The sequence below is a fragment of the Apis cerana genome, linkage group LG2 (assembly GCF_029169275.1).
Source record: "Apis cerana isolate GH-2021 linkage group LG2, AcerK_1.0, whole genome shotgun sequence".
Classification (NCBI taxonomy): domain Eukaryota; kingdom Metazoa; phylum Arthropoda; class Insecta; order Hymenoptera; family Apidae; genus Apis; species Apis cerana.
Genome location: NC_083853.1, coordinates 3820340 through 3835161, shown reverse-complemented (window position 1 = coordinate 3835161; position 14822 = coordinate 3820340). Strand labels below are relative to the sequence as shown.

Here is a 14822-nt window from a genome sequence, read left to right as displayed (position 1 = left end):
TCATGAGTTATTTTTTGTCACAAAAATTATATTAATTAGACAATAAATTTTTATAAAGATTGAAATATCTAATATTTTTTTTATTTCCATAAGTTATTACGATTTTTGAACTAAACTTTATAATACACAATTAAAAATGGAGAAAATAGACAAATCGATAAGTCGATTATCTATTAAACAAAGCATCGCTTTAAGACGATTAACGAAGACTGAAGTAATAGGTAATAAGTCATTTGAATATAAGTCATTTAAATATCAACAAAATATTATAAGTTATACATATAATAAATAATTTTAAATCAGAAATTTTGCTATAAGAATACTTTTCAATTTAATCAATATACTTTGTATCAGTATATTGATTAAACAATTTTAAATAGCAAATACTACATTGACATGATACTACAATTATTAATACAATATTGTTTGATAATTTATATTATATCATACAAGAAATAAATGGCACAGTGTAATATTATATTATTCAATTATTATTATATTATTTAATTATATTATTTAAGTTAATTTATATTCTATTTTTATGATTTTACATTTTACATTATTATACATTTTTTATGTATTTTTATATTAGAAAACTTTTTTTTTTATATGCAGCACCAATAGTAGAACTAACAATATTAGAAAAAAGAATTTGTGAAGTATTTGATATATTTGATACTACAAAAAGTGATGAAATAGATGTTAAAGATTTGGGAATTATTATCAGAACCTTAGGATGTGTTGTCACAGAAGCAGAATTACAAGAAATACAAGTTCAAGTGGAAGATGTAGTAACTAATCGTATACCATTAAAAAAGTTTTTAGAATATATGTCCAAAGCTATTGGTGAATACAAGTAAGCTTTTTATAAATTTGAATTTCAATAAAGGATATAAGTTATGATATTTACATTTTTGAGTATATTTATTTTAAATTTGTTTTTAATTTTTTATTTTAACATAGATATAAGCCAGCAGAACCAGAAGATTTATTAAAAGCATTCCAATTATTAGATCCTGAACATCGAGGTTACATTATGCGTGAAGACTTAGAAAAAATAATGATGGAAACTGGAGAACCATTTTCAACAGAAGAAATAAATAACATGATGGCTATTGCATGTGATCCCGAAACAAAACAAATTAATTATGAACATTATATTAATTTATTACTTGTATGTATTGATATTTTATATATAGTATATATAATAGATAATGTATTATAATATATTTTATAGCTTTTATGCAAATATATATTTTATATACATATTTTATTATAAAATAAATATTTTACAATAATTTACATATAATTATAATTAAATTGAAATCTATAGAATATTTTTATATATTGCTTATAGGTAAAAATACCTGAACCATTGAATGTATATTCCATTGCTGATTTAATGGAGGCTGCTAGATTAGAAGCTTTGCCTAAAAAACCTAAATTGGATAGTCTTTTACTTACTTATCAATAATTTTTAATATATGATTTATCTGATGAGATCAATATATATTTCATTAATAATATAATGGATGCTGTTAAATTAGAAATTATGCCTAAAAAACATAAATTGGAGAATCTTTTATTGACTTAATAGTCATTTTTTTTAATATACAATTTACTTTAAAAAAATACATAATCAACAAATATCAAAAATATGTTAGTATTAAAATAATTATAAAAATAAATTATAAAACATTTCTTAGTTTTTTTTTAAGGAGAATAATATTAAAGAATAATATTATTATATATATATAAAATATAAGTTCATATATAATTTCATATATATCATAAAATTTCAATATTATAATTTAGAAAATATTGGAGGATCACTTTTAGTAGCTTGTGACATAATTCCATTTATAAAATCTTCACTTAGAAGCATACTCTGATTATACATGGCCTATTAAAATATAATTTAAAAAAATATATAAATATGTATAAAAAAATTATTAAATTTTTTATAGGTGGAAAAATATTAAAACTTACAATATGGTCCAAACCTTCTTGAACAGTATGATCTCTTGAATAAATTAAACTTAATTTTGAACCCTGTATTGCAACTGGACTTTTACTTGCTATTTTTTCTGCAAGTTTTATTGAACCATTCAATAAACTAAAAAATAAAAGGTATGTTTTTAATTTAATAATTCTTAAAAATAGAAAGATTAAAAAAATAAAAATTCCTTTTTTATTATTTACATAAAAAAATATTCTTTTACCTTTCTTGATTATCAAATAAACAACTCACAAAACCTTGTTGTGCAGCTTCAACAGCTGAAAATTTTCTTGCAGTATATACAAGTTCTCTTATTAAACTGTCAGAACCTATAATTTTGGAAAATCTTTGCAATGTACCAATATCAGCAGCCATACCAAAATCAACTTCTTTTATTTGAAACCATGCATCTGAAGAACAATAACGTATATCTGCTGCAGATATCATATCCACACCAGCTCCAATACATGCACCATGTACAGCTGCAATTACTGGTTTTGGACACTAAAAAGTAATTTTGAAAAAAAAATTAAAATAATAATAAATATACAGAATAATTAAATCTTAATTTAAATAATAATTTAAATAATATAGTAAATAGTTTTATATTTAAACAAAATTATAATATACAACTTTTTCTATTGCATCAAAACTCTCTTGATATTCTTTTATCTTTAATCGTATAATCTTGCATTTTCGTGCAATATCTTCATGTTTTATTAAATCTTGACTAAGTTTCATCATATTTTGCACATCAATACCTATGAAATTTTATAATATTTAATTCTTTTTAATTATATATAATATTTATAAAATAAAATATGATATACCTGCACAAAATGCTTTGCCAATACCTGACAAAATTATTACTCTACATTCTGATTCTGTAGCTAATTCATTGAAGCAAATTTTAAATTCTCTGCATAATCATTAAATTAAAATTTAATAATAATCAAATTTCAAATATAATATAAATTGAAATTTAATGCAAATACATACTTCCACATAACATCATTTAATGCATTAAGTTTTTCAGATCTGTTTAACTGTATCATAAAAACAAATTCTTTTGGTACAGATATTGTTAAAGTTTTATATTTATCAAAATTTTTAATATTAGAATAATTCATTTTATAAATATATTGTGTTTCTGAAAAAATTATATGTATTTTTGTATGATATTTTTTATTTTCTTATTTTATTATAGACAACTAAGAAACTTAAAAATCAGTTTTTTATGGAACATATTAATGCATTATACAATTAAGATTTAATTCTTACGTGCTTTTATATTTTTTAAACAATAGCGAATTGTATTTAAAAACATGTTAATGAAAAAATTATAAATTAAAACTGAAAATAAAAAAATAATTATTAATTATATTTTATATTTATGTATATTTCTTGAATATATATATAATGCTAGAATATATACATTATGTTCTTTTAACAATATTATGTCAATTAAAAATCATTGAAAAATTATCAAAAATATATATATAATAAACATATATGTATGGTTTAAAGAATTACTGAATCATAATCCATATTGAAAGTAATCAAAATTAAAAACATAATTAAAATCTAGGGAAATCTAAGTTGATTATATAACAGAATATAATATTATTTCTTATATTAATTTATTTAGAAAATTTATTATCAACATAACATAAATAATTCAATAACAAAATTAAATTTATTCTAAATATAATATATTATATATTGTATTATAATTGCCTATCATAAATATTATAAGTATTAGTATAAAGTATAAAGAGCTGTAAAATTAATATTTAAATTGACACAAAAATAAAGGAAATATTTTTCTTTACATTTACATTAACATGCGATAATATATATATACTTTTATTTTTAAGATTATTGGATCTACGAAATCTAATTAAATCTATGTTCCTTTTAGATGCTAACTTTTTAATTCTCTATAGTATTACTTTTAAGAAAAAGTGAAATCATATTTTAGAAAAACGCATAAGTGATGAATTTATTATATTATAAATAATTATTTATATATAATATATATAAATATTATATATATATAAATAATATATTATATTATATATAAATAAATAATTATATATTATAATATATATTATAATGTGTATTAAATATATAACATATAATTACAATAAATATAATATATAAAATATATATTATATAATATATTATAATATATAATTGCGTATTTATTTATTATATTATATTATATATATAGTTATTTATTATATAATATAATAAATACGTAATATTGTAAGATAAAATATTAATATTGATAGTAAATTAATAATATTAATAATAAAATAAATATTTTATAAATATAAATATTTTACTAAATTCTTAACTAAATTAATAAGGATTATACTACTTTATTATCTAGTGCTATTTATTTTATCTCTATAAAGTGCTTAAGAATGTGTAAGAGTGTGTAACTAACTTCATGGACTCTATTGTCCAAACTGGTTGTAAGGTGTTACACTGGACAAAATGCTGTCGAGATTAACTTTTCGCAATAGTAAGATAAAATTCTTATAAAAATGAATTAAAACTATTGCATTGTAAAAAATTAAAAACAATATTAATAATATATTAATTAATATAATATAATAATATAATATTTCTATTATTATAAAATTTATATCTATTATTGCCATTATGTAACTATATCATTTCTATAATATTTTGCTTTTAAATTTACAAATTTGATTGTTATGATTATATTTTATGTAATATGCTTAAATATAGTAAAAATATGTTGCATAAAAAAAAATTGGACTGAAATTAAAAAAAAAATTTATATTTGATAAAATAATGAATTTATAAATGACTTTTCTAGTATAGTACTTAATATTTAGTTTTAAATAATAAAAAAATGTTTTTTAACTTTTATATTTTTTTATTTTATAATTTATTTTATAGTTCCTTCACAAGTGAAGACTCTAGCTTGTGGAATTCAAACAACTGCTGTAGCATCATCTAATGGACCACGTGTAAAGCGACCCATAGATGCACCTCCAGTTAGATTAGGATTTATTCCAGAAGAATGGTTTAAATTTTTCTATCCTAAAACTGGAGTTACAGGTAAATTGATAATTTATAAAATACTTATTTAGTATTTTGGTTTAAGATAACATATGATTTTTTATTTTTATATTTAGGCCCATATGTATTTTTAACAACTTTTTCAACATATTTATTATCCAAGGAATGGTATGTTATGGAACATGAATTTTATAATGGACTTTCTTTGCTTTCAATCATTATATATGTCCAATATAAATTTGGAGCGAAAATTGGAGCATTTTTAGATAAAGGAGTTGATAAAGAAGAAGAAGAACTTAATAATCAAAAAAATGAAAATATAGAAGAAATTCAGAAACAGATTGATGAGTTAGAAAAAGAAAAATGGCGCATTGATGGACAATTAATGCTTTATGATGTAAAGAAACAAAATATTTGGATGCAATTGGAAGCAAGTTATAGAGAAAATTTGGCAACTATTCATTCACAAGTAAGAAGCTTCTTTTTTTTAAATATTGATTTAAAAGATGCATGAAATTATATTCTTATACAAAATATGATTACAAATATGATTAAATATTTATTACATATGTCTATTTAAATTTATGCTTATTTATATATTTTCTTTGTAGGTTAAAAAAATTCTTGATTATCATGCTCAAATAGATAATATAAATCGTAGAATTTCTCAGAAACATATGATGCAGTGGATTATAAATAGTGTATTAGCATCTATCACACCTGAACAAGAAAAAGCTAATCTTCTACAATGTATTAAAGATCTTGAAAGTCTTTCAAAAGCTTGAAGTTTTATGCTGAACAAAATGAAATAAAAATATTATTAGTAATATCTGGGCTAGTATATTTTAAAAAATATGAAAATATTACATAAGAAAAAACAATGTAATATTTTGAAATTAAATCATTATTTATCAGAGTATTTATAAATATAATATAATATTTCATTGAATAAATATAAAAAAATAATATTAAATTATATGTTAATATTTTTTGTTTCTTTAATACAAAAATTATATATTAATTATATTATGATGATTATATTTTGATATTTTGATTTAATTCAATTTAATTTTTGTTATCATATAAATTAATTTTATAAAGCATTATATATTAATTAAATATATATTAATACAAATAGTTAATAATTATATTTTAAATATGGAATATGATTAAAAATTTGAATTTTATATAAAATCATGTAGTATAATTTAAGTGCATATATGAAATAACTATGTTAAATTATTGATAGTATATTTATGTAAATAAAAATAATATATCAAAAATAAAATTTTTTTTATATCATTTTTTTATTCACGATAAATGTATGAATAAATTATATCTTTTATTTACAAAAATTTATTAATATTTACTAAATCATATTTATATTTCTTAATAATTCAATTTAAGATAAAAGGAAATTTTTAAATAATTTTGATATATATATAGATGTATATATTCTATTATTTTAGGTTAAGTTATTATAGATAAGAACATGAATTTTGTGAAGTGTTAAACGTCATCAAAATTATAAAGGATTTATTTTTGTTTTTATATGAAAATGGCATGGTTATCAGGTCTTGCTGATAAAGCTGAAAATTTATTAAATAAAATAGATAAAAATACCGCTGCAGTTTTAAATAAAGACAAATATGAATTATCACAGTCTCAATTGACACATGTTACATGGATTCCTTCTGAGTCATGGTAAAAAAAATTGATTATTAAATGTCATTAATATTTTATCTTGCTATATAAATATTATCTATTATTAATTATACATATTATTTTTTTAAAGAATAGATTAATTTTTTCTTTAATTTAAATATTATTGTTTTTTTATCAATCTTCATTTGTATATTAATATTTATTAAATAAAGCACACAATTAATTTGATATTTCAGTGTTAACAAACAAGATGATATGATTTTGAAATCTACTACAGAATCACCAAAAAATTTTTCTTATGTTCGTTCAACATCAAATCTTTCTTCACTGACAACAAATTCTATTATGTCTAGAGATGAAGAGCTTCTTACATTTTTAAATACACCAAATTCAAGTCCAAAAAAGAATATAGCAGAAGTTTCAATATCACCACCAACACCTTCATCACTTATGGTTGAACATCCAACAGATACTACAGATTCTGTATCAGATTTATCAATTCATAGTGGTCGATCCAGTCCCAGTTTTATGCATACTTCTGTAGATGTAACAGATAATCTTAATTATGATATTGTAAATGTAAACAATAATTTTTGTACAAACGAAGTAATAGATACATTAAATGATGAAATAGTAGAAAATCAAATTTCTGGTATTATTTTAAATAATGGAAAATATATATTTTAAATTTATGTTAATTTAAAAATTTAATCAAATAATTAATTTTCAAATTTATTTTAGGACATGATATTATTAAAAAAAAAACTGATACTATACAACAAGAATATAAATATGATGTGAAACAAGAAAATATAGAAATAAATAAATTAATGAATTCATCTCACAACAAATATGTAAGAAAATATCTAAAAGAAGTAGAAAGAAATTTAGAAGAAAGAAATGAATTACTTGGAAAACAAGAAACAGACCATCAAAAAGAAATCACAGTCTTGAATGAAAAATTGCAATCTCTATACACAGAAAAAATGCAATTATCTAAACAAGTAATAGAATTACAATTTGCTTTAGAAAGAAGTAGATCAGAATTAAATTCTGCTAGATCTGATTTAGAACAACATAAAGCTAGAGCTTTAAAGACATTACAAGAAAAAGAAAAATTGATAGCAGATTTAAGATGCAATGAGTCTACAAAAATGGATGATACAACTATTATAGAATTAAATCAATTAAGGTGAATATAAATTTAGAAAAAATAAATATTTAATTAATTTTATTTTAATATATATTATTAAATGATAGACAAGAACGTGATATACTTAGAGAAGAAAATCAACAAATTTCTGAACAATTAAGAATAGTACGTGAAGAATTAATGAATGCTGATGTAAAATTAGAAAAAATGAGGCAAAAATCTACTGAGGCAAATGTACAAGCTCAAGAAATTCTTGCTACGGAAAGGCGTAGAAGATTGGATGCAGAAGAAGATGCAAGATTACATTCAGATGTATATTAATATTTTATTTATACGTTTTATATATGTTGTATGTAATGAGATTAATTAATAATAATCATTATTTTAGGAAATAAGATCATTAAAAGATGAATTAATTCGACAACGTAATAATTATACTACACAAATACAAAAAAGCGATTCTGAAATTGCTCGATTTAGAATGCAATTATCTGCAGCTTCAACACCAAATAGCGAAGTAGAATCGAGATTGGCATCTCTTACACAAACATTAGTTTCAAAGCAACAAGCATTAGAAAGTTTAACAACAGAAAGAAATGCTTTAAGGCTACAATTAGAAAAAATAGAAGTATGTTAATTAAAAATAATTTATTTTCTAACTGGAATAAATAGTATCAAATATGAAAATATTATTCTGTGAAATATTATAATATTAACGATTTTATATGTATAATAATAAGATATTTTCTTTACAGCATGAATTTAGGAACAATCGTCGTAATGTTCCTTACAATAGTATAAATGATACAGATGATGCTAAAGCTCAAGTACCGACATTTCTAATAGAAACTCCATTTGATACTGGAGTTACTAGAAGAGTAAAAAGAGCTTATTCTTTATTAGATGCTATTAGTATTCGCACAGGAGTATTTTTAAGAAGATATCCTCTTGCAAGGATTTTGGTATTAATTTATATGGTAAGTATGGTATATAGATTTAGAATCATTAAGTTCCAATGTACAAAAAAAAAATGAAATTAATATTGAAATTGAACATTAATTAATTATTGACTGTATATTTATTATAACTGAAATTTAAGTTTTATATTTTTTCAATTCTTTACAGGCATTACTTCAATTTTGGGTTCTTATAGTTCTTTTATCACAATCACCAGAAGCACATTAATCAATATTTATAATACATTCAATATATATATAATACAATAGAACATTTTTGTAAATATTATATTGGAATAATGCACATATAATATTGTTATAATTATAAATTGAATCTGCAATTTTTTAATGTTCTTTACAAGTTTATAATGTATTATATAATATATAAAAATTTTATTTCTTAAATTAATTTTTTAACATTTATTTGAATAATAGTTTTATTAAATAGTATTTACTGAATATATGTATATCATGTTAATAACTTTTTATGAAATTATTGTAAATATGGAACAGAAATTCTATATTTGCAATTAATAACTAATGAAATATTTTTCTCTATTCAAATCATTATTTATTTTTGCACTATACAGAAAAACAAAAATAATATTACAAAGATAATAAATATAATGTATTTAATTCAATTTAAATAAATGAATAAATAAATAATATTAATTGCATTATAGTTTTTCATATCAAATACTTTGAAAAAGATAATTTTTAATTTTTAAAATGAAATATGTAATATCGATAAATTTTATGTATTTTTTTTTTTTATAATAAAATAATTATAATTTCATTGATATAAATTTATATTATTTGATCAACTATAAGTATTAATTATAATAATATTCAATTATAATTATAAATATACTTAAGAATTTATTCTCTATGAAATAATATTTATTAAAAATATATATATATAAAATCGAACATAATCACAGGATTCAAAATTTTTATGGAATATATTTGAAAAAATAATTTATTAGAAATTTTTAGAGGTTGAGATCATTTTAATGTATATCTAATTTATTAATAATATCAGATTTTAGTTTCTTTTTTTTTTAAATGTTTTACATATATCATTACAAAAAGCAAAAATATCTAAATAATCTAATTAATTATTCACTATTTTTACATATCTCGCTAATTATTAATATGTGATTTGGTTGATTCTTAATGCTATACATTACTTTACTACATTAAAACAAAAGAATTTGATATGCTATATAAAACAGAGGCATGCGAATAAATAAAATTTCTATTTCTATTTTATTTTTATATCTTGCAAATATATGCATTTGGTAATTAAGAAGTTGTTTTTTTATTTGTTGTTTGTAATTACATAACATGAAACGTTAATCAAATAATTTCCAAATATTAATAATATGTTGAGCAGTTTTTTTGTTGTTGTTTGATCGAACGTTTAATACTATGCCTCTGTTGCAAATTATCAATTTACTATTATTCTATTGTTTATGACATTAATTTAAAATATAGATTATTTTACGAGATATAATATATTTTTATAAAGATATACAATTTTATCAAATGTTTCGCAAAAACGCTGCACGAGATTTCATTCATTGCTGATTGCTAATTGTAACAATTCGAATAATACTTAAGTAGAATAAATTACAACTATGTATGTATATTGCTCTAGCAATCGGGAAAGTGTATGATTCCTATACTTTTTAGGCACAAATTTTATAATTAACCGATTTATCTAAATATAATCAGTTTAAATAAACAGAACTAGATTATTCTTTTTTTTACTGCAAAAATAATTGAAATATTGAGTAATTTGAATATTAGAATAAAGTTAAAATGTTTAAGTATTTAAACATTCAAATGAATACAAATTTTATATAAATACAGTAATTTTTGTCGATTATTTAAATTTAAATTTTAAAACAATAAGTTAGAAAATTGAAATCAAAATATATTTATTATTTTTCTATAAAATTTATGAATTCTTATTGTTGAAATTTTTTTTATATTTTTTTCAATATTATAAATTTTAAAGAAACGTGCATTTTATAAAATAAATAAATAATTCAAAATTCAATCATTTATATTCGACTTTTAATATTAGTACTATATTATTTATAATTTTCAAATTAATTCCATATAATTTTTACTAATTTCATATAAATTTATATATAATATATATATAAAATATTATATAATCCTTTCTTTCCCATATGAGTTTTATGATCCCATATGAGCTTCCCATATGATCATATTTAATATTATTAAAAAACGAAATCAGCAGGAGCGAATATCTAATTTTTATTTAAAATATTTAATATTTCATATGAAACATTTATTTATTTACATTAAATAATAATGTTTATTAGAAATAGAAATTAAATACAAATAATTTAGGAATGAAAGGATTAATATATATAATATATATATCATATATTAAACAACGAAAAAAATATAATAATACGCATTTGTTTGTATTTGTTCGAATTGCTCTTTATAAACTGAAACCAATTTCTTTACAGGATTGTGAAAAATATTTTTTTAACAATTATAAATCCCATTTCTGTTATTCATTGTAAGTATTAATCAAAATCGAATCAAATATCTAAGTCTATTTCATTTTGAGATTCATTAAAAATCATTTTTTTGTCGATATTTCAAATCGATAAATTGTTACGTTTAATTCTTGGCAAACGTGTTTGATTGTTTAAATAATAATAAAAGTAATAAAATTATACATCCTACTAAGAGAAAAAAGAAGCTAAATTAAGAACTTTTGATACAGTCATTTCTGGAATTCATTCTATTATTAATATATGTGTTTTTTTATTTCTACTTTATCCTAAAAATAAATATATATATTTTTTTAAATTAAAGAATTTTTTAAAGCGATAAAAGCATAACAAAAATTTGGAAGATTGCAACAATGTATTTTTATATTTTAAAAATATTAAAAAAAATTATTGTGATGAATAAAATTTTTTTTATAATTATTTTTAGTTATTTTTTTAATATTTTTGAACATACATACACATTGTTTATAAATAATTAAATAGAATTTTTTTTGAAATATATTCTGATAATCTAAAATTTTATAATCATTAGCGCAAAGATAATAATAATTTGCGATTGTTGCAATATATCTCGCGAATAAGATATTTAATTCTGTCATTACTTTAGTAATACTAATTAATAGATTTTAGTGGAAACGGGGAACTTAAAACATATCTATAATGAAATATTTATGATAATATGTAAATGTTAAAAAAATAATTTTGAATTGAAAGAATTTATAATAATGATCATTATATATATAATTCAGTATGAAATTTTGTAAACTATATTTTTGAAATATGAATACACGATCACAATTTTTTCTTCACATTAACAGAATTAGCATTGCTTTTAAATTTGGTTCTTCTTATGAAATATATATATATATATCACTCACGATTGATAAATAAGGAGGTTCACTAATTGAAAACTATATTTGCAGAACCTCTTTTAAAAAAGTAATACTAAATTTTTATTTCTTGTTGTTTTTATAATCCTTTTTATATTTAGAAAGAGATTATGTAAAAATATATAACATGCAGATTAATATATATTTGTCTTTAGATTGTGCTTATTGTTTTATTAATGTAAACAGAATATGAGTTAAGAAAATTTTTCTTGAATTTTATTATTTATGTTTCTTTGATTATATTATTAATTTTTATAAAATGATATTTATTATAATAAGTTTCTATCTCTTGAACATTATGTATTTATATAATATTAACTGAAATAAGATAAAAATGGACGTTTATTTTATGATATATTTAGTCCGAAAATACTTTATTCTCTTGATAAAGTATTAAGATTATGTCGAATATGAAATATTTTAAAAAATCTATATTATTTAGAATGAAAAGTTTTTATCGTTTAATTCTACGCGATGCTGATAGATTTGATAGAAGTATATTCATTAATCAAAAATCATTCGATCATCTTAAGACAATACCACCATTTTGTTTAAAACTAATTCAATTAATCACAAAATTCTTATATCGCAAAACGAGAGAAAGAGGCAGAGTTACAAGTCAAATACAAATTTCACAGCCACAAATTTGCAGGCAATTTTTTTTCTTTTTAGAGATAAGCTTTGCTTCTAAAATTCGGATACTAAACTCGAGTGTGAAGCAATCCTGCAATTTTATTTCTGAAAGTCTTATAGCAATGTTAATAAGTATTTAAATATTTTAAATAATTGTATTTTAAATAATTCTATGTTATATGACTACAAATTATTTTATACTGTTGATCTTCTAACGTTATACTTACTTTATAATTTTTCTGAATAGCTACTTCATTGACATGCAAACTTCTTTTACTAAAAATATAGTGAATATTTTCTTTCTACCATTATTAAAAATATTGCATTTATGTGATCCATTTTGTATTTAATAATTAAAACATCTTTTAGTTTTTAAAAGAAACTATATAGAAAGTTTTTCATTGATAATGCAAGTTTTTTTACAACTATTATGTAAAGATTAGATGATATACTTTTGGAGAATTCGATAATCTTTGTCAAATAGAATAATTTCAAGTTCTTTATATTATACATTATAGTGCAATTCCACACAATCTTTTCTTGATTACAAATGATTTATAGACTGAAGAGTTTTATTAATTTCTAAATTTTAATTTGTAATATAAGTAGTCTTTATTCTTCGGTAAAATTTTTGATAAATGTGCATTATTAAAAATTAATGAAGATTATAATTGAATTTATCTTTAAATACTTATTTTATTTATAAAATTAAAAATAATCATTTTATTTGGGTATTTATTATTAAAAATTTATATTATATGAAATATGATTGCTCCACATTAAAATTATGTTATTTTTGAGTTACTATCTATATTTATATTTTATTTATATTTTCTAATAAGAAAATGGTTTCTTTTTTGTCATTTTTTTATTATTTGGATTATTTTTTACGATTAAAATATTATATAGAAATAATTCATAAAACGAAATTTTTACAAACTATTTAAATAATACGATAAATTTTAAAAATAATAATAAAAAAAATAAATAAAAGATAATACATTATATTGATCAATTTAAATCGTAAGAAATTTTAATGATATTAAAGAACAAATTTTAAATCAAAAACTTAAAAATTATATTATTGATTTTACTATCTTACAGATAGAGTCATGAAATTTTATTTAAAATCTTCAATATCATTAATAATTCCTGTAACGAATTGATGAAGACAATACATTCTAAGAAATCTATCAATTAAACTTCATCTGCATCATTTCAATCTTCTTTCCAATAGCATTCTTATTCTGTTTCGTTCAACTAAGAATCGATCGCATCATTATTCTACGTAAAACGATCAAATGACTCAAATCGTTTTATTCTTTTCGATTTCGTTTACGAATTACCTCTTTTTCTTGCGCATGATTCTCAAACATTACGATTCGATGTCAGATTGTTCAGAGTCGTTTTCGTTGTTACTACAGGTTGACGTGACGTCGTTTGACGAGGAATTTATCGAGTTTGGTGTAGGCGGAAGCGATGGTCTTGGTATAGTTTTCTCCGTCGACGAGGTCACATCCGTTTCCTTGCAGTCAATAATATCCAATCTCTGTTGTATACACTTGTTTTCGGGATTGTTCAATACTGAATGAATAAAGTCTCGAGTCTCTGCGCGCAGGGCGTTTACTCTTTCTTGAAGAATGTTGTTTCGTCGTATCAGAGCCATAGTACGTACGACAATGTCTAGAAGACCTGATGATGATATCGAATGATCTATTATATAATTATTCCAATTTTAAATAAATCTTAAATTTCAAGTTAAAAAGAAATTTTAATTAAAATTATTGTAAATAATCAAAATTATATTTATTTTGTAAAAATCCATCAATTTTGTAAAAATATTGAAATGATATAAATTATATTATAATGATAATGTAAAAAGATGAATGATGAATATCGTTCTAAAAT

The 14822-nt window shown here is 20.0% G+C and overlaps 5 protein-coding genes across 11 annotated transcripts in view; 3 read left to right on the top strand and 2 right to left on the bottom strand.

Annotated features, from left to right (window-relative positions):
- LOC107997541 (dynein regulatory complex protein 8-like) lies at nucleotides 1-2561 on the top strand. Of its 3 annotated transcripts, none has more exons than XM_017056210.3 (4): nucleotides 1-221; nucleotides 616-856; nucleotides 964-1174; nucleotides 1968-2561. In XM_017056210.3, exons 1-4 carry the CDS (start codon nucleotides 137-139, stop codon nucleotides 1980-1982), a joined length of 552 nt encoding a protein of 183 aa, XP_016911699.1. In that variant the 5' UTR covers nucleotides 1-136; the 3' UTR covers nucleotides 1983-2561. The 3 variants fall into 3 exon arrangements, with proteins under 3 accessions (XP_016911699.1, XP_016911697.1, XP_016911698.1); XM_017056208.3 differs by lacking the exon at nucleotides 1968-2561 and adding an exon at nucleotides 1358-1481; XM_017056209.3 differs by lacking the exon at nucleotides 1968-2561 and adding an exon at nucleotides 1358-1481 and having other exon boundaries at nucleotides 205-469.
- LOC107997538 (delta(3,5)-Delta(2,4)-dienoyl-CoA isomerase, mitochondrial) lies at nucleotides 1567-3905 on the bottom strand. 2 transcript variants are annotated; one of them, XM_062071772.1, is made up of 8 exons: nucleotides 3435-3905; nucleotides 3281-3352; nucleotides 2999-3149; nucleotides 2830-2918; nucleotides 2633-2760; nucleotides 2223-2503; nucleotides 1990-2116; nucleotides 1567-1903 (listed from the first exon to the last, which is right to left on the bottom strand). In XM_062071772.1, exons 2-8 carry the CDS (start codon nucleotides 3324-3326, stop codon nucleotides 1805-1807), a joined length of 921 nt encoding a protein of 306 aa, XP_061927756.1. In that variant the 5' UTR covers nucleotides 3327-3352; nucleotides 3435-3905; the 3' UTR covers nucleotides 1567-1804. The 2 variants fall into 2 exon arrangements, with proteins under 2 accessions (XP_061927756.1, XP_061927755.1); XM_062071771.1 differs by having other exon boundaries at nucleotides 1567-2116; nucleotides 3435-3595.
- LOC107997539 (ATP synthase subunit b, mitochondrial) lies at nucleotides 3891-6344 on the top strand. Its single transcript, XM_062071773.1, has 5 exons — nucleotides 3891-3992; nucleotides 4395-4529; nucleotides 4934-5095; nucleotides 5173-5525; nucleotides 5668-6344. Exons 2-5 carry the CDS (start codon nucleotides 4502-4504, stop codon nucleotides 5839-5841), a joined length of 717 nt encoding a protein of 238 aa, XP_061927757.1. The 5' UTR covers nucleotides 3891-3992; nucleotides 4395-4501; the 3' UTR covers nucleotides 5842-6344.
- An 88-nt stretch (nucleotides 6345-6432) lies between these two features.
- LOC107997542 (golgin-84) lies at nucleotides 6433-9506 on the top strand. Its single transcript, XM_017056212.2, has 7 exons — nucleotides 6433-6760; nucleotides 6958-7373; nucleotides 7463-7913; nucleotides 7982-8186; nucleotides 8263-8502; nucleotides 8630-8851; nucleotides 9000-9506. The coding sequence occupies exons 1-7, from the start codon at nucleotides 6609-6611 to the stop codon at nucleotides 9057-9059; spliced, it is 1746 nt and encodes a 581-aa protein (XP_016911701.1). The 5' UTR covers nucleotides 6433-6608; the 3' UTR covers nucleotides 9060-9506.
- LOC107997562 (uncharacterized) overlaps nucleotides 8934-14822 on the bottom strand; it is a 28229-nt gene continuing 22340 nt past the window's right edge. For all 4 annotated transcript variants that reach the window (XM_017056251.3, XM_017056252.3, XM_028666576.2 and 1 more), the window contains one exon: nucleotides 8934-14606. In XM_017056251.3, coding sequence (XP_016911740.1) covers nucleotides 14290-14606 — 317 coding nt within the window. In that variant the 3' untranslated portion in view covers nucleotides 8934-14289. The remainder of the gene's footprint in view (nucleotides 14607-14822) is intronic.